The sequence below is a fragment of the Acinonyx jubatus genome, chromosome A2 (assembly GCF_027475565.1).
Source record: "Acinonyx jubatus isolate Ajub_Pintada_27869175 chromosome A2, VMU_Ajub_asm_v1.0, whole genome shotgun sequence".
NCBI lineage: Eukaryota > Metazoa > Chordata > Mammalia > Carnivora > Felidae > Acinonyx > Acinonyx jubatus.
Genome location: NC_069383.1, coordinates 147,750,301 through 147,776,117, shown reverse-complemented (window position 1 = coordinate 147,776,117; position 25,817 = coordinate 147,750,301). Strand labels below are relative to the sequence as shown.

Genomic DNA, 25,817 nt, shown 5'->3' with positions numbered 1-25,817 from the left:
CTATGAAGGTGGTAAATAAAAATAAAGAATGTGATTATCACAGAAGTCAGAATTGTAATTATCTCTAGTGGTTGAGAAGCTATGACCAGGAAGGGACCCATGAAGGGTGCAGGGGGCTGGCACTGTTCTATTTCTTGAAGAGGTGATAGTTACACAGTGGTTCACCTTATAACTTTTCACTAAATTTTATACAGATCATCTGAATTTACTGATAGATATTTCAAAAAGCAAAAAAAGCTTTCTGATACAGCCCACAAGCTCTACCTACAATTTTGCTCTAGCCTCAAGTGTGACATCAAATGTTCATTCTTTTCCCCTTTTCAGCAAAGCAAGAAGTTAATCTATCATTTCTTCATGCAGCCACAATCAGAAATCACAATCCAGTGTGACAAATGAAGCATTTAAGCAAAGCCTGGAGAAGACTTAAAACATCTGTAACAAAATCAGGCCAACTAAGTACAAAGTAACACAAAAGAACAGGTGTTTGTGTAACATCTCATTCTAAGGTTGAGAAATAAAAGACCTCTGCCAATAAAGGGTCGCCATTTAAAAAGTAGACAAGCAAGCATGGCACACGGAGGACAAAACACAATTGATTAAATTAAAACCATGCAAGCTTGAGGGAAGAGATCCTTGATTCTGAAGCTGTCATGATAGACACCTAGAGCCCCTGACATTTGGTTACCTTTTTGGAGCAATTCAAATCCACAAAAAACATGAACCATTATTTGATCTTTTCTGTGAAATGGCAACATAAAATTGGAAAGGGGAGGTGGAAAGGCAAAAGGTTCCTGAGAGGTACACAAACTAGTCACCACAGAAGGCTGGAAGTAGGACATCTCCTAATAGGCAAATTGAAGTTAATGAGCTTACAAAAAAATATTATCTACAAATACCAACTTAAAAGACAGATCTCAAATTTAATAGTTAAAAACAAAGATGTTCCGGAACAAGCAGGCCTAAAAGGTATATTTAAATTTTAAGTGCATCTTAAACTTCACTGCTTTTATTTCATTGAAGTTCCTTAGAAAAGCTGGTGTGTCCTCATGCTAAAACCTGAAAGTTGCGCTGGCTTACACTTCAAGAGAAGAAAACTGTTCAAGCAGTAAACTGTTACTGGATTCAAAGATGCAGTTCTCCCCCATCTTCAATTTTCCAGCACTTAGCAGTTTCTGTCAGACAGCACCCAGAATGATTGGCAGGACTTGTAATGTTTCAATATTACTAGGAAAAAGACTGCACACATATTTTCAGCATATGAATGATTTTAACTCACCAGTCACCATGTTGCATCTATTTCTGCTGCTTGTCCTGAGTTCTTAAGACTTGTAACATTCTGAAGAAGATAGAACAAAGAAGTTCTTTCCATCCTCAGCCTCTTTTTAAATTTTAACTTTGTTCTTAAAATACAGTATATTAAAAAGAACTACCCCCATCATTATCAGTTTTCCTAATTTTACTTGCCCTTAGCTCCGTTTTCCTTAAACTTCATTAGGCAAGACTGTAAAACTGATGTCTTGTTTTAGAAAAAAGAAGTGCATTTTTCTCTAGAACAAACCTAGAACTCCCCTAGCACTGGAACTAAAACAAAACAAAAAGCTGAAAAGGACTGAAATTCTACATCAAAAGTGACTTTTGTAGTAATACATGAACAGATTTTAGAAATTTCTGTTGGGGAACTGTGTAATAACAAAAGAAGGCAAAGCAGATTCTCAGGTCGTTCCAATTTTGTCCTGGGCAACTTTTTGGCTGCGCGAATGCGGGGCCCTCCCTTAGTCTAACAGAGTACAAGTAAGCCCCTCCCACCTACACAGAAGAAAAGGTTGCATTTAAGGATTTAAAGTGGCATTTAGAGCTCGGGTAGTTTCACGTCCACAGAAGAGGATCCCCTTCCGGAGCGCACAGAGGTGACGTGTAGGAATTGCGCTTATGAAGAATTACTTTCCAATGACAAGAAAGCAAGTACCGCCGAAAGGCCTTAAAGGATTAACCTTCCCTCTCCAGCACAAAGCACCAGAACAAGGTGAGGAAACTCGAAGGGGCTCGCTGCCCTCACAAACCTACAGGGCTCTGTTTCAGAAACAGGGCAGCACCTTTCCCGCACATTGGCCTCAAGTCACTGCATTCTTCCAGAAGAACGAGCAATCTCGCCCGCCTCTTAGAGGAGCGGAACCGCAAGACTGCAAAGCCGGTTGGTTTCTCCCCAGGCCTAGGCCATGGCGGTCCGGGGACGTCACCAGAGCAGGAAGGGCCCAACCCACAACCTTCCTCACACTGCGAGCCGCCCGCCAGCTCGCCGCCGCTCCACGCAGCAGAGGTGTCCCGCGCGTCCTCGCGGCGGCGGCGCAGCCGCCACCCAACAGCGGGGCGCGCGCCCCGAAGCCGGGGGTCGCGGGCGGGCGCGCGCCACAGAAAGCCGCTCTTGCCCAAGGGCCGCAGCTCCAGGAGCCGAGATATCCGGACCGGGAACGCGCACGTCGGCGGCCACGCGCACCGGGAGGGCCGCACAGCGCGCGCGCGCGCCCGTGTATAAACAGGGCCGAGCGCGCCCGAGCACCAGTGCGCGTTCGCGCGCCGCGCCCACCCGAGTCCCCGACCTGCCTCTCTTACACCCCACAAGGGGCGGGGGCGCGCGAGCCCAGGGACATTCTCCACTCCGGAGCCGCCCCGAGGTCTCTTGGGCCCAGAGGCAGCGGCCCGCCCGCCCCCGCCCGCCCCCGCCCGCCGTTGTGTGGGGTGGGCCCGCTGTCTCAGGCCCGCAGGTTCGCCGCATCCCTGCCCCCACTGCAGCCCTCACCCGGCGACGTCGTCGTCGCCGCCGCTCTACCCGCCGGCCCCACCGCACCGCTGGGGGCCCCGGTTCCGCCGTCGCCGCTCCAAGATCGACAGGATTTTCCCCTCACAGCTCCCTGGGCGCCATCTTACATTCAACCCTCACAGCCAATGGGTGCCGAATGCCCCTCTCGCGATAACCGAAGCGTCGGATCCCGCGAGAGTTGAGGCTGCCTCCTGGCCAAACTTAAAGGGAACGCTTCTGCCGAGGCTAGAGGCCTGGCCTCGGGCCCCAGAAACCGCAAGAAGAGCCTGGAGTGTAGGGCGGAGCGCCCCGCCCTCGGACGCCCCTCCGTGCTGGGCGGAGCCAGGGCCGGAGATTGGCCTGGAGTTGGAGCCTGGGCTGGTTGGGGCTCGAAGCTTGCTCTCTGGACCAACCTTCAGCAGCCATCCCAGGCCTCCTTCAGTTGCGCAGCCCCACGTGGGGCGGGGCCCGGTCTCTTGCTTAAGGTAGCGCCCATAGCCCCAGATCTAGGTCCTGCGCCCCCATACCATAATGCTACCTGGTAAGGCCTTAGTCACTCTCCAGCAGGAGTCCTTAACATTTGGGAACCCCCTCTTCAATCTGCTGTCATCCTAATCCAGCCTTCCGCAACCCAGTCCACCTTAAAGCAGGCCTTGGGTAGGCTTGTGTTTGTATACAGGGAAAATGTGGAGGGTGTTAAAGCTGCAGGCACACGTGGGCCTCACTTGTAGCCCACACTGCCCCAGAGGGCAACCATTCTCCTGTAGACTTCCTTTAAAGGGCCTCAGGGCCCTTGCACTTGTTTCTCCTGCCCTGGCAAACATCTTGGTCCTTAGGGGTTCCCTAAGGAGTCACTTCTTGAGAGTAGTCTGAGGCACAGACTTGGGTCAGGAATTTCCTCCAGCCTTGCAGTCCCCAGGGAGATCTCTCTTGCACAGTGCCTAGCCACCCTCTGTCTCCCCAACTAGGTGGTCATCTTAGAAGGCAAACCACAGAAGTCTTCCTCATCTCATTGTGCCTGGCACATAGTAGGTACTCGATAATTATTTGCTGAATGACTGGATGGAGAAGCAAGTCTGTTTTCATCTGCCTAGGCACACAGGCAGACACAAACCTTCCAGATCCCTCTAGCACAAGGTTCCTAACGGTGGAACAACACCCAGATCCTGCCAGTGCCTCAGACCAGATGCAGAGGATTTCAAATCAGGCAGGCCCAGGCGCCTGTCCTTGAGCGCTAGAAATGCAACAGTGGTTTCAGAGCTGTCCATATTGCTCAGTGTGCATTGCACCTCCTCCCTACCCCCAGCAAATCTCTAAGGTCCTCAGAGATTGGAAGTGCAGACAGATAACACACAGACTCCAGGGAATTTAGCTGTTCTTTATTGACATGGAGTCTGGGTACCCCTAGCTTCCAGAAGGATGAGGTAGGTCCATGAGGCTTCCTTACAGCTCACACCTTTCCTGGGTCCTCCTTCAGTGTGACAGTCCGGTTGAAGACAAGCTGGATGGCAGAGGGGGAAGAATGACAACCAAGCCAGAACCAGACTAGAAGGCCCAGACCTCACTGGACCCTACCCTCACCTCGTCCCTGAGGAGCTGAGGGTCAGAACACTCAGGTTCTCAATAACTTTATGATTGTGAGTAGGGGACTGATGGCTCTGGGCCTCCATTTTATAAGGATTATAACCACCACTATGGCTGACCCCTACACCTTGAGGAGTAAGAAAGCCAGGGTCCATACAAAATTTTGTGCATGGACCTCTGAACCCATTTCCTCATCAGTAAAACATGAACCCCAACTCAGTTAACTAAGGGAATGTTGGCAAAGTAAATGCCACAGTAAATGGCTGCCACAAGTGCATTGTTGTAGAAAGGGCAAGCAGGTAAAAAGCACCTGTCCCTGGCAGCTGTCTGGATCCACGGAGAAGTAGCCAAGCCGCTCAAACTGGAACTTGTCAAAGGGCTTTGCCAGGGCCACAGAGTAGTCCACTAACGCTGCCTCCACCACTTGTAGCGATGCCTGTGGGCAGGGAACTCAGGTGGCCATCCAGCCAGGGAGACCCACCACCCTCACCTTACACCCCAGGAGCCTACCGGGTTCAGGTCACTTAAGAATCCACCAGGCACTTCAGCAGGATCTTCAGGGTTCTTGTGCTGAAATCTGCAGCCAGAATGAAGGTCAGACTCCAGCTGGGTAGCCACAGCAGGCAATGCCCATCTTGTATCTGCCTGCACCCCAGCTCTGTTCACTCACAGTCGCTCATAGAGGCGAATTTCACAAGTCAGAGGCTGTGACACCCAGTGAATAAAGGCCTTGGGCTTTTCTCCAGCATCTGCCCGTCTACAGGTTACCTCCAGGCTCTCTACACAGCCACTGGGACCCTGGAAGTCAAGGGGCCTGCAATTAGACCTGGGAACCACTAAAAGGACTGGAAGCTGCACGTACCCAGATCCTCCCTGCAGCAAGCACTGAGGTAGGAAGACTGCAGCCAGCTCTCACCTTGACAACATGCTGCAGCTCGATGACGTAGCCTGTATGCCTCAGGCCCACAGGTTGGCCCCACGCCAGGCGCTTATAGCCTGGTTCTGGCTCCTAGAGGTAGGAAGTGATGCAGACACAAGAGACTGAATGGGTCAAATAGGTACAAGAGGCTTCTCCCCCATCTCTATGTCTGGCAGGGACTGACTCATCCGAAGTAAGAAGTAGGTGGGCTGACAGAAGAGGATAAAGGGACCTCAGGACGGGGCTTAGCAGCAAACAGTACCCTCCACACCCACTTACCTCCTTGAAGTCAGTCCTTTCAATGAAAACTATGGGTCCAAAGGGAACCTGATGGAAGCCCTTGGTCTCATCAGCCGGGAAGTTGGGCACCTGGATGTCTAAGGACTATAGCAGGAGATAGGTGTCTGAGTCACACTAGGCACTGAGACCCCCCCATGCCCAGACCCAGGTGCACCACCCCCAACACACATACACACACACACGCACGCACGCATGCACACATTGAGGCATACCTACCTTGGCAGCAGGAAAGTTGGTAATGATGACCTGTAATGGTTCCAGCACAGCCATGGCCCGTGGGGCTGTGTCATTCAACACATCACGCACGCAGGCTTCTAGCAGATGGGGTTCCATTGTGGTCTGTGCCACTGTCACCCCCACCTAGCAGGAAAGATCAGCATCAGTCAGCAACACCGCAAATGCTGTCCTCGATCCCTACCTGCCCACCAAACCCACTGGGCTATACCCGAGCACAAAAGTTGTTGATGGCCTCAGGCGGGAAGCCCCGCCGACGTAAAGCTGTGAGCGTGAAGAGCCGTGGGTCGTCCCAATCCCTGTGGGCAAGGAGGTGGTGAAAAGCCCTTTGGCAGTACATGCCACTAGTACCGCCAACGTATAATGAGGCAAACGATTACACCTACCGCACAGCACCAGCTGCCACAAGCTGGAGAATCTTCCTCTTAGACACAATAGCATAGTGAAGGTTGAGACGGCCATACTCCCACTGAACAGGGCAATACACATCCAATGCATTGCACAGCCAGAAGTAGGAAGAGCGTCTGGGGTGGGAAGGTAGAATCAGGTCTGGCCACCTCAGACCAGACAGAGACCACAGGAAGGGCTACTAGAATCCCATTGGCCCTACCCACCCATGGGCCCAGCTCCCTCACCGGGCCTGGAATTCCTTGGTGCAGAGTGAGTGGGTGATGTGCTCGATGGAGTCACAGAGGCAGTGTGTGTAGTCATAGGTGGGATAGATGCACCTGCAGGGCATAGGCAATGGGCCCCACCATCCAACCCCACTCTGCCCTACCCATGGCCCACCACCCCACTCTACAACTCCACAGCCCCACCCCATGCTCACACCCACCAGGTATCCCCCGTGCGATGGTGTGGTGTGTACTTGACTCGATAGGCCACAGGGTCCATCTTGCCATCCTCCATCACCAGCTTCATCCGCAGTGTGGCCTCACCCTCTGCAAACTTGCCCTTGCGCATTGCCTGACAGGAGCAAGGCCTCAGGCTGCCTCTCAGCACAGAGGCATCTCTTTCTCAGCATCCTGACCCACAAAGATCCAGCTGCTTCCCCCACCCCCCAAATCCCACCTCAAAGAGCAGCAGTGACTCCTCTATAGAACGGTCCCTCCAGGGTGAGGGCAGGGAGTTGTGGCCTTTGAGCTCCTCTCCTCTCTGGTGGCACACATATGCCTGGCCCCTATGGGGAAAAGGTGTAAGCACCCAAGATAGCTATGTCCTGGGCAGCCTGCCTGGCTCTACATCATGGACATGGCCTCACCTATGGATGAGCTCCACAGCCCAGGCATACAGCTGGTCAAAATAGTCAGAGGCATATGTCACCTTGTAAGGTGTATAACCTGGGGCAGAAAAAGACACAATGTGAACATCCAACCAGGGATACCCAATGGCAAGCCATAGCCCAAGAAAGACCACCAGGTCTTTCTTCCCAGGCCTTGCCCAGCCCATACCCAGCCAGGCCACCATGTCGCAGATGGCAGTGAAGAACTTTGCTTCCTCCTTCTCAGGATTGGTGTCATCAAAGCGCAGAAAACAGATCCCATTGTTGGCCTAGGAGAGTCACAGAATATGTGAATTCTCACATCATCAGCTCCCAAAATCCAACTCATTGAACTGAGCTCTCCCAGGTCAGAATTGAAATGCCTTCAGGAGTTTCATTCATCCTCTGTATCGAAATACCTTAAACAAGGAATCTTACATCAACTCCAAACAGCCTCTTTCTAAGCCTGAGGGGTTGCACTGGGCATTTCCCCAAAGCTGAACTCACTGTCTCACCCAGAACTTTTTCCCAATAAGCCCAATGGATTCCTAGCTACCTATCACATATGTGATTCTCCTCCATGGCCTTTGTCTGCTTTGGGAACATTATAGGAGCAGAAGGAAAGGCAAGGACACTTTTCTGGTATCCAATCAAGGGAGCAGCAAGTGGTCACCCTGATTGCCAGATTCCCACACACTCACCTTGGCATAGCCAAAGTTGAAATTGATGGCTTTGGCATGTCCTATGTGCAGGATTCCATTAGGTTCTGGTGGGAACCGGGTACGTACCTGAGATAAAGAAAATGGGAACAGAGAAATTAAACCAGAACTCAAGACTACTATAAAGCAACAGATGCCCCTTGCCAGGGAGGCTCTGGTGATAGGTTGGATGGGGCAGCATGAAAGCAGCCCAGGCCCTCTGGCAAGTGTTGATGGCACTAACTTTCCTGCAGTACTTCCACACACCTGTCCTCCAGTGATCTCCAGGTGCTGCTTCAGTAGATCCATGGTATGTGGAGTGGTCACATAGCCTGGGGTTTTGTAGTTCTCACCTGCCAGGGCCAGAATAAGCCTGAGGACTGGGCTGCAGCCCAATGCTCCATACTCTGGATGTAAGAGTTGCTCATCCTCCCCAGGGTTTTGATTTGCCTGCTCACCAGGCTTGTGGAACTTAAGTGCCTCCCCTCGGAGCTGCTCCATCAGAGACAGGGTCTGACCAGCAGCCTCACCTGTGAAGAATAGAACAAGGAAAACTTAATCCTCTGATCCTCTAAACACAGCTAACTATCCCATTCAGCTCAGGGTGTTGCCTCTCAGTACTACCTACATCCTGCAACCAGAATAGAACCAAGCGGGCCCCTCTTTCCCTAACCACAGAGATAAGAGATACAGAGCCAGACTTCTCAGTTCTCCTCATACTAGTCTCTGGGTAATGGGAACAAAGGAAACACCAGGAATTCCAGTCTGGCAGCAGAAGGCAGGGTGATGAGTATGCTAATGGCCTGAGGAGACTGGGCTGTAAGGACCCATCAGGTGAAAGCCCAGAAGTCAGGGAGCTGAATCAGACAGGAATCTCAAGCCTCTCACCATTCTCTACCACATCCTTTGCTGTCCTCCGGTCTTTTTCTTCTGGCCGAGCTTTTGACACCTGAAAGAAGCCCAGAAATTGGGTCAGGGTCTCTCCTGGTCTTGGGATCACTGGAGTCACGTACTCCCTTCCCCAGCCTAAAGTCTCAGCCCACCCCACCTCATCCCCAGGGACCCAGGACCATACTCAGCCCCACCTTGGGCTTCTTCTCTAGATCATTCTCCGTCTTGGGCCCCAGAAGGTGAAGGACCTGAGCAAAAACCAGAGTCAGGGCTGAAACAGGAGTGTTCTCTTTCAAGAAGCACCTGATGGAACCTGCCCACACACCTAAGGGCTTCCTGGCCTGCCTACAAGCACTGCCTTGAAAAACCTACCTAGCCCATCCCACTTCTGCTCCTCACATGGTTTTGCTGGCCTCAAATGCTGTCCCCCCTGAGAGTCCAAAAACTGGTAGCAAAACAGGTAACAAAAACTGCCATTTACAGAGAGTAACTGTGGGCTCAGCATCAAGATAACAATCTACCTCAGCCATCAGCCTCTTGTGATTCTATGTCATCATCCTGAGATGAAGGCACCCCATTACAATATAAGGCAATTTATCACCCCTATTTACAATATAAGGCAACTTAAGTCCAGAGAAAAGAAACTCACCCCAAATTAGGCACAATCCAGAGGCCCAAGACTCTCACTGCCCACCAAGATGCTGCCCCTCCACACCAGGCTCTACTATCCACCATCAAAATATGGACAGGGTCTCTTCCCCTCCCACTCCCAATTACCCCTCAGTGGACTTTAGGCACTGTCCATGGCAGGGTCTTTGCCTGCTTCAGCTCAAGGAGTTGCCCACCTGCATGTCTACTTCGTGCTTGATCATTTTGCCATCTGCCCACTTGAGCACAGCCCGAGCCTCTCCTAGAAACATGGGCACAAAGAGCTGCAGAAAGGCCAAGAAGGACACTTCCCACCCTCCTTCCTTGAAAAGGTCCTGGTTGACCTCAAGAACCAGAGCCTGGGACCAGCCAGACCACTGTTTTTTGTTTTGTTTTTAATGTTTGTTTATTTGAGAGGGGAGAGGGGCAGAGAGAGAGGAGAGAGAGAATCCCAAGCAGGCTCTGTGCTCACAAACTGTGACATCATGACCAGAGCCGGAATCAAGAGTCAGACACTCAACTGACTAAGCCACCCAGGCACACCACCACCCCCCCAACCAGACCACTTTTAAGATGCTCTATTCCTCCCTCTTCTCTCTCACTTACACCCAGAAAAGAAGGCATGACCAGAGAGAACAATATAGTCCCCTGACACAGGCCCTACTCACCCATCAGCAGTCCCATGTTGAAACGATAACGTTCCTCCAAGAGTTGGGGCCGGTGGCGATTTATGGCGGCCTCCACCTGCAAGAAAGCCAAACCAATGTGGTTCAGAAAAGCGTTCTTCAGAAATGCACTAGGCACCCACAATCTCACCCTGGGTCTGCCTGGGTGAAGAAGATGAGCCACTCCTTTCCAGGATCAGCACTAAGGAGGTACCCAATGCCTAAGGAAAGACTCACAGCCTCCTCAATCTGCTCTGGGGTCACCATGACACCCACACCGCATTCCTGCTCAAAGTCCTGGGTGTTGATGGGGTCCAGGGGATGACTTCGCACATACTCAAGGGCAGCTGAGAAAGAAGAATCAGTGAGTGACATCACAGCTCCAAGAAGTAGGTAGACAAGGCCTTACCTACCCCGATGAAACCCCAATCACAGTTTTGCCTCCTCAGGGGTTAAGCCTTGCACCACCACCCTAGAGAAGCCCTGAGACCACAGTTAAGAGGCTTTCCCTCAGACCTACACTATTCCCCAGTCAGTCTCACCAGGGGTGGCCCTCTCCATCCTTCAGTGCCAGGGCCTGGGTTTAGAGAGGAGTGCAGTATGAAGCATCTAGAGAATGCTGGGGCACATGATAGAAAGGGCAGACAGCGGTCTTGGCTAAAGGGAGGAGTTGGAAGTGGAAGTGGGAGGACAGGCAGGGGTCTCACCGCTCAGCTGGAGCTCGGTGTGGATCTTCTTATTGGCTACATAGCTCACAAGAAAAGAGAGACGCCGGGGATCCCTGAGTCGGGATGCCAAGCCATAGAGCAGGGTCCCGGTGGCTTTGTCGATGGTGGAGCCCAGAGTCTGCTGCGCCTGGGAGTCCGAGGAGATTCAGGAGAGAAGCCCCACGCCCAGTAAGAAAAGCCTGAGTTAGACAAGTTTGGTAGGTCAGGATCGGGATCGGGACCCAGCCCAGCTTTGGGGCACAGTCGGCAGCCCGGGCCAAGGACAGAGGGACTCGCACCTGGGTCGCCGCCTCGCGCAGCTGCGCGCTCAGAGCCGTGTTCTTGAGCGTCTCCCGGGCCTTGTGCTCGCTCAGGCCAAGGCCGGTGAAGAGCGACAGGGAGTCCAGGGCCGCCATCGCTGGCACACCGGAAACCGAAAGAAAACTTTGGGGCCAATCTGCACGTTGGCATTAGCCCACTGACCAATAAGAGAGCGAAGCCGCCAAGGAAAGCCAATGGTAGCCTTCCTGAAGGGAGGGGGCGGGCTCGCCAGGGTCTTCAGCGCCCTTTAAAAGGCAGAGCCGGCCCAAACCCGCCTTTCCGGGCGCTTCACTTCCGTCTTTGCGCTCGCGGTCTCTTGCGGAGGTTAAGGGGTAGAGGGCGATAGGACTTTAAGGGAGATTTGCCGCCGACCTGGAGGGAAGGTGCTCAGCACAGAAGCAGGAGGTAGAAGCAGACATGGCCCTTTGCTTTTCCATTTTTTTCCTTCAGCCCTGGGAACCTTGGGACCATCCTAGTTCCGTTGTTGGGAGCAATTGCGAGTCCCTATCACATTTCTGACTTAACAGCTTTGGAGTTGTCATGGAAACAGTTGAGCTAAATGAAGCCCGGGAAATCCAGTCAAGATAAAGCGCGGGCTCTGTAAGTCTGGCACTTTTCAGGCGCCCACCTAGAAACATCTGGTCAGGAGAGAGAGGGGTTTGGGCCAGGAAGCACCTCGTAGATGTTCTGTAATGATTTGGTTTTAAAATCTTCTGTCACAATTACCCTCCCCTATCAAAGCATGCAAATGTCACGAAAACCACCAGCAAGTTAGACCTTGAAAACCATCTGCAAGTGTTTGACAAGGCATTTTACTGAAGTTGGGATAGGGTGGGGCAGATGAAATACTGTCTTGAGGATACCTATTGTGCTTGGGAGGGTCTCGCCACCGTCTCTCACTGGACTTCTAGGACCTGCTGAGAATGGGGCTAAAACAGAACAGTCTGTTTTCTTTGTGGAACTGGAGCTGCTAGCATGGTGAAGAGATCCCCAAATTGGAACTCAGGCTCTTTGAGGCTTTGGTGTCACTAATACTCGTGTACCTTCAAGAACTGGGCAGGATCCTGACTGCAATCTATCCATATTCTGTGTCCTGCTTTGTGGCTATATCCCACTAATGACAAGTTTCATTTCTGGGCCTACATCTGGGTCCCACATGATGACCACATCCAGGTTCTTCCCAGTGCCACACACTCTATCAATATCTAAGTCTCGTCCTGTGTCTTGGCTCCCCATGACACCAGCTTGATGCTCAGCCCAGGCAAGGCCAACTAGGTGTAGGGGATTGAGCAGGGGATGCAGTACAGTGGTGCCATAGACAGGCACCAAGAAGGGGAGCCTCAGCCACACCAGCCCTATGCTGAGTCTACAGCTACAGGTGCCTAGCCCACTACAAAGGTGCCTATGCTGAAGAGTGCCTGCCACATCCACTGTCCCCTCTGTACCTGATGCCACCAAAGGATTTATTACAGCACCATCACCACCATCACTGAGTCCTGCAGGTCTGGTGATGGCCCCCTCAATGGAGTCAGGGACTAACCCCTTTTCTGGTTCTCTCATGGTGCCTACGCTGTGGACCTTGTGGCTCCATGTCACAGGATGAAGTGGTAGCCCCACCAGTGCTACCGAGAATGCCACCAGAGGCAGTGGCAGGCTAGCCAGTCCTCTGGAGCCCTAGGACTTAGGACAGAATCATGAAATTTTATGGCCCAGCCCAGGGGCTGGCTAGTTTGCATGAGCCCTTGGCACCACTTCAAAGAAAATCAAGGAAAAGATGACAAGGAGAAAAGCCAGACAACAGTCTGCAAGGCCCAGCTGTGGCATGGGAAGAAGCAGGGTCCCAGGGCATAAACTGACAGCACACAGGTAGTAGAGCCACAGTGCAGATGCCACAGAAAGGTTATATGGCAGACACAACAGCAGCAGGTCAGGGATGGACGGAGCCCCTTGATCAGTGCATCCAGTACAGGCAGACCCCCAGTGGCTAGACACTTGGAGCTGCACACAGTAAAGACCCAGCACAATCCTGTTGTACCCCATACCTAGCAGGCCCTCCCACAGTATGCCAGCCAATGGCAGTCATCTTGCAATTCCACCATTTCTGCAGGTTCTCACACCCAGCTCTCCAGGCTCCCAACCCCAGCCCCACCCCCCAGCCAGCAACCCCACTACGGCCCTTGTGCTGTTGTTCCCATAGAGAAAAGCCAACACTGGTCACGGGGGTAGCTTTCTCCAAGAGCTCCCTCTGCTCACTGCCCCCCCTAACTCCAGCCAAGGCTAAAGGGTAGTAGCAAGGCCCACATGCTAACCTTCTTGTATGACTGGCCCCAGAGGCTTGGGACAGGGATGGACTTACAGGGCTGCCAGGATCCTGTACCACCGCTGCCTGCCTTATACTCTTTCTGGCTTTATCTTAACACTCGCCTCATGAGTACCTCTGGTCCCCATCTCCTCCAGCTGGAGACACCCATCCTTACCTCCAAGCAATTGGACAGAGGAAGAAGCAACACTATCCATGAAGAGAGTCAAGGAAGCTTCTCACAAGGTCACAGGGGCTCTGAAACTAGGACAAGACTGCAGACCCACTATGGGTGAACAGCCTGGGGCAATGGCCAGGAGCCAAGGTCTCAGGGACTCCAGGGAAGAAATGGCCCGCCAGGACCCTGCAACCTCCCTCCATATGAAAGCAGCCAAGATGAGCTCTGGTCTCTCTGCCTATCCTCCTTGTGGAGCAGCGTCTCTCTCACCACAGCATTTTTCCCCTGCTCTGTTCTCCACTAAGAGATCCAGATGGTGCTCAGGCTACAGCAAAGAAAAACCTGATACTAGGAAAGGAGGAAGGCAATACTCCCAGTGCTTCCTGTTCCCTAACAAGTCCTCCCTGACGTGTCTGGCAGTCAGCTCCAGGCTACTCCAGTGCCTGCACCTTTTACCTCAACTTCTGGAGCCTCATGGGGTATTCACCCATCCTTTAGGTAGAAGATATTGACAGTGATGTCCACTATAGCTGCCTCCATATGAGACCCAGAACTGGTGGGATCAAAGGGCAGCAGGTAGGCCCCAGAAAGCTGATGGCACTCGGGGCTTCATGACCCACAGAGGCTACAGTGGGACCCCACCATCTCTACTCAGACCAGAGCACTTTCAGGGTCTTTAATACACCTACCTATATACATACATGTGTGTACACACACACACACACACACACACACACACACACACACACCTCCCCTCTCGATGGGGAGAGGTGGCCACAGCACCTGGTGCATCATAGTCACTAAGTCTGCTTATTTATCATTTATTTTTAAAATATATTTAAACAGCAGCAATCACTTCCAAAATGCAAAAAAAAAAAAAAATTACAATTTTTAGAATAAAATTATATAACGTTTATGGTGCGAGTCAGAAAGAATTGAAGGTACAACTGAGAAATCACGCGGCACTGGGAGTGGCTGGAGAAGCCAAGGTCCACTGGTTGGGAGGGTCAAACTGACAAAAGGGCCCAACCTATGAGGTTCCCACCTCAATCACACCCCCAACCCCCACTGATGAAGCCAGTGTCCTCTGGGTTAGCGAAGGAGAAGCGGCAAAGAGCTGGCCCTCTGTGGGAGATTCCCCAAACCCAGTCCCCACCTCCCCCACCAGCCAGGGACCTGCTAATCGACCTCCTCCATGTTGCTGTAGGTGGGGGCTGGGCGGTCCACAGGGGGGGCGAAGCGTTCAGGGGCTGTCCGCGTGGGGGCCACCTCGGGGGCCTGGCCAGGGCCTAGTCCCTGCAACAGAATATGAGGACAGGGGTTGGGGGCTGCCCAGTATGCTGCCTGGCATCCCGGGGGTGCTGGCTCAGAGCCCCGGCACCCAAGGGAGGGCCCCAAGGCAGGCGCAGACAGCAGCGGCGTTGAGACAGAGAGACGAGATCGGGCCTGAACAGTCTCGCTTTATTAACACTTGAAATACAGGAAGCTGCTTGGGCAGGACTAAGCCCCATGCCACAGGTCAGAGCAGCAGGATGAATGGACAAACAGCTGGACGGATACCCACCCTAGATGCTCTGTCCCGGCAGGAGCCACAATCCCCACCCTCACCCACCAGACGCACACACTGAGGCCCAAGCCCAGAGTTGGTCCCCACCACAGAGGCAGGCATTGCCTGATGGGCAGGCAGGTGGGCCAGCTCACAGCTGCTGCCTGCAGTCGAGCTCATCTCCAGCGACTCTGGGATACCAGAGGATAGAACATGTTGAGCACGAGGGCCACCAAAGCTGCCACGGTACCCAGAACAAAGTACCGGAGACAGCCCTCATCTGGTGTGGTAGGGCCACGTGGTGGGGGGCCCACCCAGTCTTGGGGCCCCCAGGGACCCAGGGGCACAGGCCCCTCAGGTACCGGTTCCTCCTCGGCCTCCAGCTCCTGCCAAATCCGGGAAGCCTACAGTGTGTGGAAACGGCCATCAGCACCTGGGGCAGGAGGGTAGGGAGGGACCCAGTGTCCCCTGGCCATGATGCTCCCACCCAAGACTACTGGCACTAACTCCTTACACATCCCAAGTCAAGCAGCAGGGAGGTGGGCAGGTGGGAGCCAAATGGGCCATTTGCAGAGTTGTCTAGACAGAGCACCAGGGCAGGCGAATCTTGACAGCATTTTGGCTCCCTCAAAAAACTTCCCAGTTGACATGCAGCTTCTCGTGGAGATTGGAGGGGGATGGTTAGCTAGTCAGTTTTTCAGCCCAGGGTTCCCACAGAGAAGCTCATGGAGGATAGAGCTGTCAACCTGAGTAATCTGGCTCCCTCCCACCCATGTCCCGATAGACTGTGACCACTGTCCTCTACTGGGATTCCTCTGCATCTGAGCAGAGAGGGCTCAAGGGAGAAGAGGGCAGCAAGGAGGAAACAAGTCCAAAGAGAGATGCAGCAGTGCCCACCAACCAGACCTATGGCATCCCATGTCAATAAGGGACGGAAGACCCCTAGGGTTCAGCAGGAACTGACGCTCACCTCAGAGGGTGGCGGCCACCCTAGCCCATGGCCAATCTGGACAGGCCCTGTCCTGAGTGCACATCAGAACAAGGGAGTGATGACAAATGAGAGTCTGTGGGCTGGCTGGCATGTGAGGAGGGTGCAGAGGAAAGCTGGGTGAGTGTCAGGTACAGTCTGTTTATGGCATCCTACCCAGTGAGGTTCAGAGCAGCTACGTAGGCCTGTGCCAAGAGGGTGCCTGTATGCATGCCAACAGCAACGTGCTGCTGTGCATGCACCTTTTACAAGTGTCACTACAGCATGGGGATTCCTCTAACTAGGACTCTGCTGTAAGAAGATCACAAATCCCAAAGCTCCAGGGTCCTATGGCTGGAAGAGAGGAGGCTGTGCCCCACCCCCTCCCGTCTATGAATCGGGCTCACTAGCCTATGAAGCCTCCCCAGCGTCTCACCTGGCTGGCAGCAGCCTCGGCTGCAGGGCCTAGGTCTGGGTGGTGCTCAGAGTGACCTGCCCTGGGGGGCCTCTCCACAGGAGAGTTCCGCCGGCGGTAGAAGAGTACATAGGCATAACGCGTCACGACCTGGCTCTCGTCTACTGTTGTCACCGTGCTGTCATCAAATAAGCGCCACCCTACAGTGAAGTGGGAAGAGTGTGAACATAACCTGCACCCCCACGCCTACCACCTATCCTGCTGGCTGCATGTGCCCTCACCCACGTCGCTGCGCTGGCTGCTGCGGTCATTGGGCAGGCGGGCACAGGCAGTGTAGTGGCCGCCAATCATGCCTCCGTAGTGGTTGATGACAGCGTATAGGTCGTAGCTAGGCAGCTGTTCCTCTTTCTGACCAATGCAAAACTTGCTCAGGTCCAGGTTCCTGTGGTCCCAGCCAGAGAAAGGTCAAAGAGTCAACAGGTGCCCAGGATGGTACCCCCTATAACCTGACTACCATCACCAGGGCTCATCACTTACCGAACAGGGAACTCCACCAGGTCGTTGATCTTGTCACGCCAAATGAAACTCCGAAAGGAGAAGCGCTTGAGCTGCACAATGAGTACGTTGGGCAAGCGCCACAGCAGCAGCTGCTTGGAGGCCTCTCTGTGTTGTTTACACTGTGGGCAGTACCTGACAGCAGACACAGGTGAGGTTAAGACCAGCAGATCTCCACCCCACCCTGCCCAACCACCTGCCTGCCACCCCATCCTCACCAAGCCTCCTCAGGCGCCAGCACCTCAGGCCGAGTGAAGAGGTTCAGGCACTGGTCCAGAGTAAAGTGCCCAGCACGGGCAGCCTCACCAGCAGAGCCTGGATCCTCAGCACACTCCAGCTCTTTGGAGGCTACCAACACAAATTCCTGCAGGCGCTCATTGTTCCGCCACACTAGAGCCAGGCTGCAGTCCTCACCCAGCTCCAGGGGGGTGTCTCCTAGAGATGGGCAGGGAGAGGCGTCATGTAGCTGTAGAGAACGGCCAGCCCAGCCTACCCATGGCTTCCACCCATAGCCTCAGACACCTTTGTCCTCCAGCCGCTGCTCTCGGTTAGATGTGTCAATTTTATAGATGAAGAACTGAGGGGTGTGGGCATTTATGGCTTCACTTGGGTGCTGATATCCAGGCACAGCAGCTGTGAAAAAACATATAATCAGAGCTCCCCTACCTACCAGGACCTAAACAAGCTCCCACTAAACTCCCCTACCCAGCTGCAGAGCCTTTCACCAGACTCTTACCTTCGGGCCGAGACATCCTCTCACCAGCAGGCAAGGAGCCAACTTCAACAGGCCCACTGGCCAGCACCTCAGAAGAAACTCCACTGGTGCTGGGCACAGGGCCCCGATCAGGAGCCGCCCATGTCCTAGGGACCCCTGTGTCCCCCTCAGCCACGGGGGTCACCAACTGGAGCTCAGGCGGCTGAATCGGGTCCCTCTCACTGTCCCCAGCCTCCAGGGAGCTAGTAGAGAGCAACGTAGTACAGCCAGTGCCCTGGGATTCCAAGGCCATGCGGCCAGGCTGGAAGGGTGGTTGGAATACACTCACAGAATACCTGGCAACAGGCAGCAAGGCAAGTAAGAATCCTGACAAGCCTACCTGGCGTCTCTATTCCCCCAACTACCACACCCTCATCCAACCACTAGACACTTACCGGGCATAGCCCTCTAGCAGCTGAGCAAGACGAGCATAAGTGAGACGTGAGGCAGGTACACTGACCAGAAATGGGTAGCCAATGTTCTCAGGGCGGCAGAGACCCTTGTGGTCAGGCCAGTGGGTTTTCTGGCAGAGCCTGGAGAGAAGGAGGAAGTAAGAATAGGGCCTTAGCCCCACCTCTTTTAACTCTCCACCGGGGGCTAGCCTCTGGCCTTGGGAACTGGGTATGCCAGCCCCGCCTCCCCCAGAGTCTGGCAGAGTAGAGTGATCGGTGGAGGGCTTAAAACATGTGCCTCTATGAGAGGAGAGGAGATAGGGTGGCAAATGAAATGTGAAGAGGAGGGAAAGCGGGGGGACCGTGGGGGTCCTCACTGGTTGCAGTAGCCCACGCGGTAGCACCGGGTACAGCGCTTCAGCTTCTCGTCCTCTGACTGCTGCTTCCGCTGGCAGGCTGCACACTTGGAGATGGGGATGCTGGGCACCTGGGGGCGCTAGGGTGGGTTGTCTGGTTCAGCAAGGCCAGCCTGGTTGAGAATGCCCCCTCCCACAGGGCCTTGTGCCATCAGGTTGGTCCTCACTCACCTGCTGCACCTCTAGCACCACCACTCGCTCCTTAGCCAACTCTGGGGATAGCAGCTCAAAGCAGAGGAGCGTGTCAGATGGGGTCACAGTGTCCAATGAGTGGGAGGGCAGGAATACACGGTGGAAACGATTCTTAATCACCTGGGGACAGAGGACACACAGATCCTATATGAGGACAAGCCCTTTCTATAGCCCTGCCCCAGGGCACAAGAAAGCTTGGACCTGAACCTGGGTCTAGGCAGCAGAGTGGGGATTGTGGCCCCAAAGCAGCATATGCCTCTGCTGATACCAGCCTCAGTGCCTAAGAAAATAAGCAGTCGGGTGCTTCAGAGAGCCTGAAAGTCAGGACTAGGGAAAGTATCAACCCACCCAGTACTCTGGTGAAACCAGCACTTCACCACACTGAAGGCCTCTACCCTGCTATCAATTAGTGGGGTCCTGCTGAGACTGCAACATGGCTGTTACAGTGGAGGGGTCACATTTGAGGAGGCTCCTTCCCACTTCTATCCCCAAAGAAAAGAGCACTTCCAGGCTGGAAGCTAGGAAACTTAGGGGAAGACTAGCACACAAATCTTGGATAATACGAGGGAGTAGCAGGATGGAGGGAGAACAACAGCTGGGGGGAAAGGTAGCCCTCCAGCTCCAGCTTCTTGTTGGAAGACAGAAAAGCAGTTGAGGGCCCTCACCCAAAGGGGGAGTAAACACTGATGATGGGAACCTTGGGAACTTACAGACTTCTGTTACACAGCCCAAAAGCCTCACCCCCTAGCCTCACCCCCTAGCGCACCACTGTGCAGCCACATGCACATTTGTGTGTATGTACACGGATGCCAACAACCATCCACATGTGACTGCATACCCTAAGTACATACACAGATCCATGTGTGTAAGAGCTTGAGGAAAGACAGATATACCTCAGCTAGACGCAGGTTCTCAGGCTTCACGTGGACACTCTGAGAGAGGGATTCCAACACTTCACTTGCACTGGAGTTCTCCTTGCTGATGCTCACCAGAAACTGTGGTGACAAGAGTAGAGACCCTGGGGGAGGTGGACCGGGGTCTTCGGGATTGCCCAGAAATAGGAGCTTACTTCTCACCTTGATGGGTTTGCTGTGCGGCTCCCGGGCAAAATAGAAGACGGGGAGAACCTTCTGCTTCTGTGGCAAAGGTACTGGCAGGTAGAGGAATGGGTCAAAAGTGATGGAGACCTGCGGACGCACAAGTGGCACTAGGTGGCTGCACCGGGAGTCGGGAACAGGATGCTCACACCCAGGGAGCCCAATCCAGGCACTCGGATGGCTCTCAGGGCCTCAGAGCCAACCAGCAAACTCTCAGGTTTGAGAACACCAGACAGACTAGAAGGGTCTTTCTGGCAATCGAGGCCCTGCTCAGCCTCACCACTTATCAATTTGCCCTTCACTTGTGCCCCACATCTTCCCAATACTACCCATACCCCTGCCCCACCTTATCGCTGTCTTGGCGCCCAAACACCCCTTTAACCTCAGTCAGGAAACCTACCCAGCCTGATTTCTGCAGCCCACAAAGCAGCCGAAGGCCTCCGTCAGCTTCTTTGCCCAAACAGCATCTAAAGATGCACATGCCTCCAACCCCAGTTTGACCAAGCTAGCTAGACCAAGCTAGGAGCCTCTTTCCAGGGGAGCCCTTCACACCTTGGCACACACAGGGCACACCAGCTTCGACTTATACTGGCCCTGAAACAGGTCTACGATGAAAGAGTCATTCCTCATCTTATGCCGCTGCCATGCTTCTTCAGCCACCACCTGAGGAGCAGAGTGGTGAGGATCAAGGAGCCCTGGGGACTGGGATGTGCATGAGATATGCCCACCTCTGCCCCCAACCCTGACTGACCTCATCGGGCCGCCCATCTGAATCCACAGTTTCTGTGTAGGGCTTGTTCTGAATGCGATTCAAGTCTTCATGCAGCCCATCCAGCAAGAAAGCCATGAACTCCTGGGCATCATGCTGCGCATAGCCTGTGAACTGGCTGGCCTTGCTCGCCACAATGGCCTGGATGCAGGGGCCAAGTGTGAACACGGAGACCCAGCACCCACCCCGTACCCAGCTGGTCAGCCTTCCCCACCCACTCTAGCCAGGGGTAGGAATGGCCACAGATCACCTTCAACTTGGAAGGCTGGAAGGCATGGTGGGTGCCCTTCCACAGTGCCCGGAGCAACACAGCAAAGCCAATGGCCAGACGCCCACCAGTCCCCAGTGGGTTGTTGTAGTTGATCTCGGCCTCAAAGGAGCGGTCTAGGGACAGCAGCCAAGTACAGGTGTGAGCAGGGAAAAGATTCCCCTCTGCCACAGCCCTGGGCTCCAGGCCCTGCTCTCACCGTGGAAGAAGTCCCGGAGCTCCCGAGTATTGGACAGAGACTGAATGACACTGTTCATGAAGCAGGTGTTGCCTAGGTTGACAAGGCCAGTGAAGCCAGGCAAACACACCTTCTTCTCTTCCTCCTCCTCTTCCTCCACACTATCTCCGCTCACAGGGCTGTGGGGCATTGGAGGCACCATACATGTGGGCTTGGGCTGTGGAAGCAAGGAGGGGCATGAGTGAGCAGCCCTGAGGTTCTCCAGCCTCTAACCTTGGCCCTCTCCACCCAGGATTCTCACCGAGGCTAGGTGTGGCTCTGGCTTTGGGGCTACATGCTCCATGGGGGTGCGGGCCACCACACCATCCAGCCCCGTGTCCTCAGATCGAGCCTTGGGTTTTTCCTTCTCCACAGCCCGAGCTTCCTCCTGGCCTGTGAGAGGGTGGGGGGCACCTCCCGGTGGGGTTGAATCCAGAGGGGTTGGACCTGTCGGCACGGCAACCTTTGCACCACCCACTGCACCTTAAAAAGGGGGAATGAGGGGGCTGGTGGTTAGCAGCATGTGGTGGGGATGAGGGTCCGAGTTATGTGGGCTGGACGATGAAGGGAGCTCGTGTGCAGACCTCGTGCAGCTGGGGCCTCCAGGCCCCCCCAGCGCTGACTTTGCCGCTTTCGGAGGCAGATGTCAATTCGAGAGGCCGTGAAGCAAAAGGTGCACTGCTCAGGCTCAATCAGGTTCCTGTGGGGAAAGGCTGAGCTCAGGGACTTAGGTGGAGTGGATATTGGGCTAAATGGGCCAGGGAGACGGAGCCCAGGGTGGGACAGGCATAGTGCTGGGGCCAGGAACCACCCACCTGAGCTTCACCTGCCAACGGAAGATGGTATGGGGCCCACAGCCTGGGTGTAGTCTCAGGAAGTTTCCATCCCTGCAGAAGCAGAGCAGGGGCAGGGCAGGAGGAAGGGTGGGAAGAAAAGCATGAGATACAATGTCCTGCCTGAAGTGCACTGTCTGCCCCGTCTCCTGCCACCCCACCCACCTGGTCTGGAAGATAAGCGTGAAATCTTGCTCGCGGAAAAGCACTCGAGAAGTGTCCCTGCAGATTTCTTTCACGTACACATGCACCACCACTGAATCCGGGCCCTTCTCATATGAATCATTCTTGACAAATGCCAGGTTCACCATGGACTCCGGCTCTACATTGAAACCACAGCTCAGCACCACCCAGGACAGGTTCCAGCCCGTGGCTGTTCTATTCCCTATCCATCCACCAACCTTGCAACCCAACCTAGGGCTCTGCTTACCACCCCCAGCCCCACCTTTACCATCCACCAAGGTTAGAGCATCTGCTGCCTCTGCCATCTCCTCTTTGGAACGGTCACCTTTCTCAGGATCTCTGCTCCGAGCCATGGCTGGGGAGACTGGATCATTCCTGGGGGACACGGTCTTCTCTCCTGCCAAGAGTGCTAGATTCTCCTCTGAACCCAAAAGGCAGGTCTGGGGGTTCAGCGGTGGTACCCGGAGCTGTTCCTCAGCCTCAGCCTATTTGTGGCAAGATTGTGGGCAGGATCAGCCCTAGGTCTGGCAGGTGGCCCCCCACTGCAGTCCATCTCCCTACCCTCCCATCTCCCACAGGTACCCCACTCTCACCTGGGTGGCTGTCTCAGCCAAGAAGGGGGGGGCATCGCCCCGGGGTCCAGGCCCATCTCTGGACCCTTCCCCATCTGGCCCTCTGCGGAGATGCACAGCCCTCTTGGCGCTGGGCCCTGCCTGGGCCCCGGGGCCAGCCCCTGCGCCTACCTCACCACGGCCCTGGGCCCTCTTCTGGTTCCGGGCCTCCTGTTTACCCCGCCGGGGCTCAGGGCCTGGCTCCAGGGCAATGGGAGATGGCTCCTGCCCATTCTCCTGACACCGCAGCCCTGGCAACGCCTCCTGGGTCCCTAGAGGTTTCTTCTACCAAAGATACAGCAGTCAGGCCCTGTCAACCACACTGGGTATCCCTACCCTACTCTGCTGTGGAACTTACCAGAAGAGAGGGCCATGTGAGCAGAGGCACCTTCTTGGGCAGTGCCAGCTGCAGGAGGCCACCCTTGCGGGCTTGTACTTTGGTGCAAGAACTTTCTATCTCAGCATAGAAAACACCACCCCACTGCCGACCACCTGGAAATAGAATAAGGGCAGTGAACTATGGTGGGGAATATCAGAGGATTCAAATACACTGCTGGGCTCAGGGCAGATGGGCACACCTGGAAGCCGCACCACGCAGTCTGTGTCTGTGAAAGCAGCATCCACCTCCTCCAGCCGCAGGGGACCCGCTCCCACACGCAGCTTGACAATCACCTCATCTGCACTCTGCCTCCAATCAAGCAACAACTCTGTAGGAGGAGTACCAACAAGACTGTGAGGGTCTCCATAAACTCCCAATGGGGACAAGCAGGTGTCACAGACCCAGCCCTAACAGGACTGCTCCAGATGAAGGCTATAGCCCCAGTGCGCCCTCCTCACCCATAGCACTCTAGCATCCAAAAGGCCAATTCATTACTCACCCTCTTTGGCCTGCTCCTCCCGAGAGGACACTGACCCTGACAACAAAGAAAAGAACAGGGAAATGATGATGGGGAGGCAGCCTCCAAGACCCCACCACTCCACCAAGCACCATCTTCAGTATCTCAGCCAAGTATGCAGACCTCAAAGTTGAGGCTCTACCCAGCCTGCTGTGGGTTCTTCTCTTGGTATCAGACCAACACAGAAAGAACTGTCATCTCCCAACCCCCAATCTGTATGCTCAAAAGGCAGGAGGAGGAGACCACAAACATTCTGGGAATGCCACTTTCACCTCTCCTAGGATCTCCATCCTTGCTCTCCTGGTTTGCTCGATCCTTCTGCTTCTTCTTACTGGTGGCCTCCTCCAGTCCTGGGGGACCTCTCCTTGGGCCCGTGGTGCTGGCCCCACCAGACATCTTGAGCCGCTTGGTCGACAGCCAGAGTGCCCCGGGGTCGGCAACGGCGTCTGGGTCAGGGCTACGGCGCTTTCTTCCTGGCCCAGCTATCTTGGCAACTCTTTGTGGCCAAATTCTCCAACAAGGAACTGACAGCCTAATGAGAAGGAAGCAGTGATCACTACCAAGGCCCAACAATTTGCTCCTTGGTTACAACCAGAGCTCAGCAACCCAGGATACAACTAACCCTACAGAGCAATATCTCACCACCTAATGTGGCCCTGGACACTCTTGAACTATTCTGAAAAGGAAATAAACAATACAAGTGGCAACAACAACTTCTGGCAGAGACTCCTAGTTGACTGCCATACAGACCCACAAAGATGGGAGCCTCACTGAGAAGGTGCCAGGTCAAGGCAGCCATGGCCTAGAACCAGGCTCCTCCACCAATCTGGAAAGGAGCCATGGCTCCAGCCCACAGGGCTGGCACTCTGAGCAGGGTGCTCACTTTTCCTCACTCTCGCTGGCTGCTTAGTCACCACCCGAGAAGTAGGAGGTGAAGGAGGAAGGCAGAAAGAAGACAACCAAGCAGCAAAGGGACCAGGCTCTGTGGCTAACGACAGGCCCAATTCAGGTGCTACCACTGCACAGGCAAGGTCCTGGGGTTAAGGGGCTCCACCTGCTGCCTGCCAACTCCCACCTTCCTCTGAAACTATTTCCATGTGCTGTTTGGGTTTTCTTCCTACATCCCAAGAGATTTTTCTCTCCAGCTGCTGTCCCAAGCAGAGAGGGGACTGCAAAAGCTGGGGTGAAAAGGGTATCCAGCTGTCACACTACCCTTTCAGCAGCAATCCTGCCCCAGAGCCAAAGCCGGCTGGGTATCCAGTTTGAGACGGAAACAGACAGCATCCCCTTCCTTCCTAGATCCACTCACTCATGAGAAGTGGGCTAGCGACCTCCTACCCAGTTTCCCACAAACCCGCCAGTAGATTCTGGGCGGTTTTTCCATCCAAAATAAAGTTCTCAAAATTGAGATAAGGGTAGGGATGAACAATGAATCCAGGACCCCTGGCAGCTTCAAGCCTGGCCTGAGACGGGAACAGAGCAAACAGTGACTACTCTGTGTTCCCCAGCGTGTATGTGTGGCGGGGGTAGAGGAACGTTCTTCTATGGGGGGCTGGTGGGCTGGATCTTCAATGACGACAGATCCAGAGCCGAGGGGTGGACACCCTCCACCTCTTTGCACCAGGCCCCAGCTTAAGGTCCCGTCCCTCCCCATTCTCGCGGCGACACCGAGACAAGAGTCTGTCTAGAGACCATGTCGGCCTACACGGCTGCGCGGGGTTAAAGACTACAGACCAGCGCCCTGGCCGGGCTGCGACTCAGCTCCAGCCTCCAAATCCTGCGCCCTCCACCACCTCCTCCAGGAAGCCACCCTCGCTCGCCGCCAGCCCTCTTGGAGGCAGGAAGCCGACCATGGGCGTAGAGTAACGGCCCCGCCCGCATCGGTGGGCCCGGTACGCCGCGGGGTTCGAGGAGTCGAGACTGGCACGGCACATGACCTTGAACAGGCAGCCCGGGGCCCACGTCGCGGCCTCCCTGGCTCCTGCCAGACAGGCGAGTTGCGGCCCGTCCCACTCACCGAGCGAGGCCGCCGCCGCCAGCCCTCTTAGGGCCCTGGCAACCCGCTCTCGGTTCCGGTTCCGGCGTCTGGTCGGTTCCGGTTCCGGCGCGCCCCTCCCCCGTCCCGTCGCCGCCGCCTCAGCCGCTTGTTTTGTTTCGACTTCTAGTTACGGCCGCGGGTGGCTGAGAGCCTAGCTGGTGACGCA

At 54.6% G+C, this 25,817-nt stretch overlaps 3 protein-coding genes across 25 annotated transcripts in view; all 3 read right to left on the bottom strand.

The window, feature by feature from the left end:
* QRICH1 (glutamine rich 1) overlaps positions 1 to 2,941 on the bottom strand; it is a 51,528-nt gene extending 48,587 nt beyond the window's left edge. For 2 of the 7 annotated variants that reach the window (XM_027038690.2, XM_027038693.2), the window contains exons 1-2: positions 2,798 to 2,934; positions 1,277 to 1,336 (exon numbers count right to left, since the gene is read on the bottom strand). The gene's annotated coding sequence lies outside the window, so the exon portion shown is untranslated. Of the gene's footprint in view, positions 1 to 1,276; positions 1,337 to 2,060; positions 2,205 to 2,797 lie in introns of those variants that run through there. The other 5 variants (XM_015077042.3, XM_015077041.3, XM_027038691.2 and 2 more) reach the window with 3 other exon arrangements.
* A 1,214-nt stretch (positions 2,942 to 4,155) lies between these two features.
* QARS1 (glutaminyl-tRNA synthetase 1) lies at positions 4,156 to 11,162 on the bottom strand. Of its 2 annotated transcripts, none has more exons than XM_015077059.3 (24): positions 11,004 to 11,162; positions 10,705 to 10,852; positions 10,235 to 10,344; positions 10,001 to 10,076; positions 9,530 to 9,594; positions 8,879 to 8,932; positions 8,682 to 8,742; positions 8,252 to 8,323; positions 8,061 to 8,146; positions 7,797 to 7,883; positions 7,286 to 7,385; positions 7,096 to 7,174; positions 6,906 to 7,014; positions 6,670 to 6,800; positions 6,470 to 6,562; positions 6,221 to 6,358; positions 6,046 to 6,133; positions 5,817 to 5,960; positions 5,580 to 5,684; positions 5,298 to 5,390; positions 5,052 to 5,179; positions 4,892 to 4,958; positions 4,692 to 4,817; positions 4,156 to 4,298 (listed from the first exon to the last, which is right to left on the bottom strand). In XM_015077059.3, exons 1-24 carry the CDS (start codon positions 11,118 to 11,120, stop codon positions 4,248 to 4,250), a joined length of 2,328 nt encoding a protein of 775 aa, XP_014932545.2. In that variant the 5' UTR covers positions 11,121 to 11,162; the 3' UTR covers positions 4,156 to 4,247. The 2 variants fall into 2 exon arrangements, with proteins under 2 accessions (XP_014932545.2, XP_053075375.1); XM_053219400.1 differs by having other exon boundaries at positions 10,705 to 10,904; positions 11,004 to 11,121.
* Positions 11,163 to 14,307: 3,145 nt separating this feature from the next.
* Positions 14,308 to 25,807, bottom strand: USP19 (ubiquitin specific peptidase 19). 16 transcript variants are annotated; one of them, XM_053219393.1, is made up of 27 exons: positions 25,631 to 25,805; positions 23,886 to 24,145; positions 23,596 to 23,631; positions 23,296 to 23,424; positions 23,076 to 23,209; positions 22,700 to 23,002; positions 22,369 to 22,591; positions 22,089 to 22,245; positions 21,906 to 21,977; positions 21,675 to 21,790; positions 21,353 to 21,567; positions 21,073 to 21,268; positions 20,856 to 20,989; positions 20,588 to 20,746; positions 20,389 to 20,499; positions 19,816 to 19,926; positions 19,633 to 19,734; positions 18,719 to 18,859; positions 18,509 to 18,627; positions 18,135 to 18,272; positions 17,722 to 18,035; positions 17,508 to 17,618; positions 17,204 to 17,420; positions 16,968 to 17,120; positions 16,712 to 16,872; positions 16,452 to 16,630; positions 14,308 to 14,798 (listed from the first exon to the last, which is right to left on the bottom strand). In XM_053219393.1, the coding sequence occupies exons 2-27, from the start codon at positions 24,007 to 24,009 to the stop codon at positions 14,682 to 14,684; spliced, it is 3,972 nt and encodes a 1,323-aa protein (XP_053075368.1). In that variant the 5' UTR covers positions 24,010 to 24,145; positions 25,631 to 25,805; the 3' UTR covers positions 14,308 to 14,681. The 16 variants fall into 16 exon arrangements, with proteins under 16 accessions (XP_053075368.1, XP_053075370.1, XP_053075366.1 ...); XM_053219395.1 differs by having other exon boundaries at positions 22,375 to 22,591; XM_053219391.1 differs by having other exon boundaries at positions 21,353 to 21,573; positions 22,700 to 22,999.
* Between the last annotated feature and the right edge of the window lie 10 nt (positions 25,808 to 25,817).

Coding starts and splice junctions, on each gene's coding strand:
- USP19 (XM_053219381.1), bottom strand. CDS start 24,009: ATGTCTGGTGGGGCCAGCACCACGGGCCCAAGGAGAGGTCCCCCAGGA. Junction 23,425..23,595: donor GGAGGAGCAGGCCAAAGAGG/GTGAGTAATGAA, acceptor CTCCTCCTACAG/AGTTGTTGCTTGATTGGAGG. Junction 15,453..16,451: donor CCGAGGCTGCTGCCAGCCAG/GTGAGACGCTGG, acceptor CACACACTGTAG/GCTTCCCGGATTTGGCAGGA.
- QARS1 (XM_015077059.3), bottom strand. CDS start 11,120: ATGGCGGCCCTGGACTCCCTGTCGCTCTTCACCGGCCTTGGCCTGAGC. Junction 8,147..8,251: donor ACTTAAGTTCCACAAGCCTG/GTGAGCAGGCAA, acceptor TGGCCCTGGCAG/GTGAGAACTACAAAACCCCA. Junction 5,961..6,045: donor TCAACAACTTTTGTGCTCGG/GTATAGCCCAGT, acceptor CTTTCCTGCTAG/GTGGGGGTGACAGTGGCACA.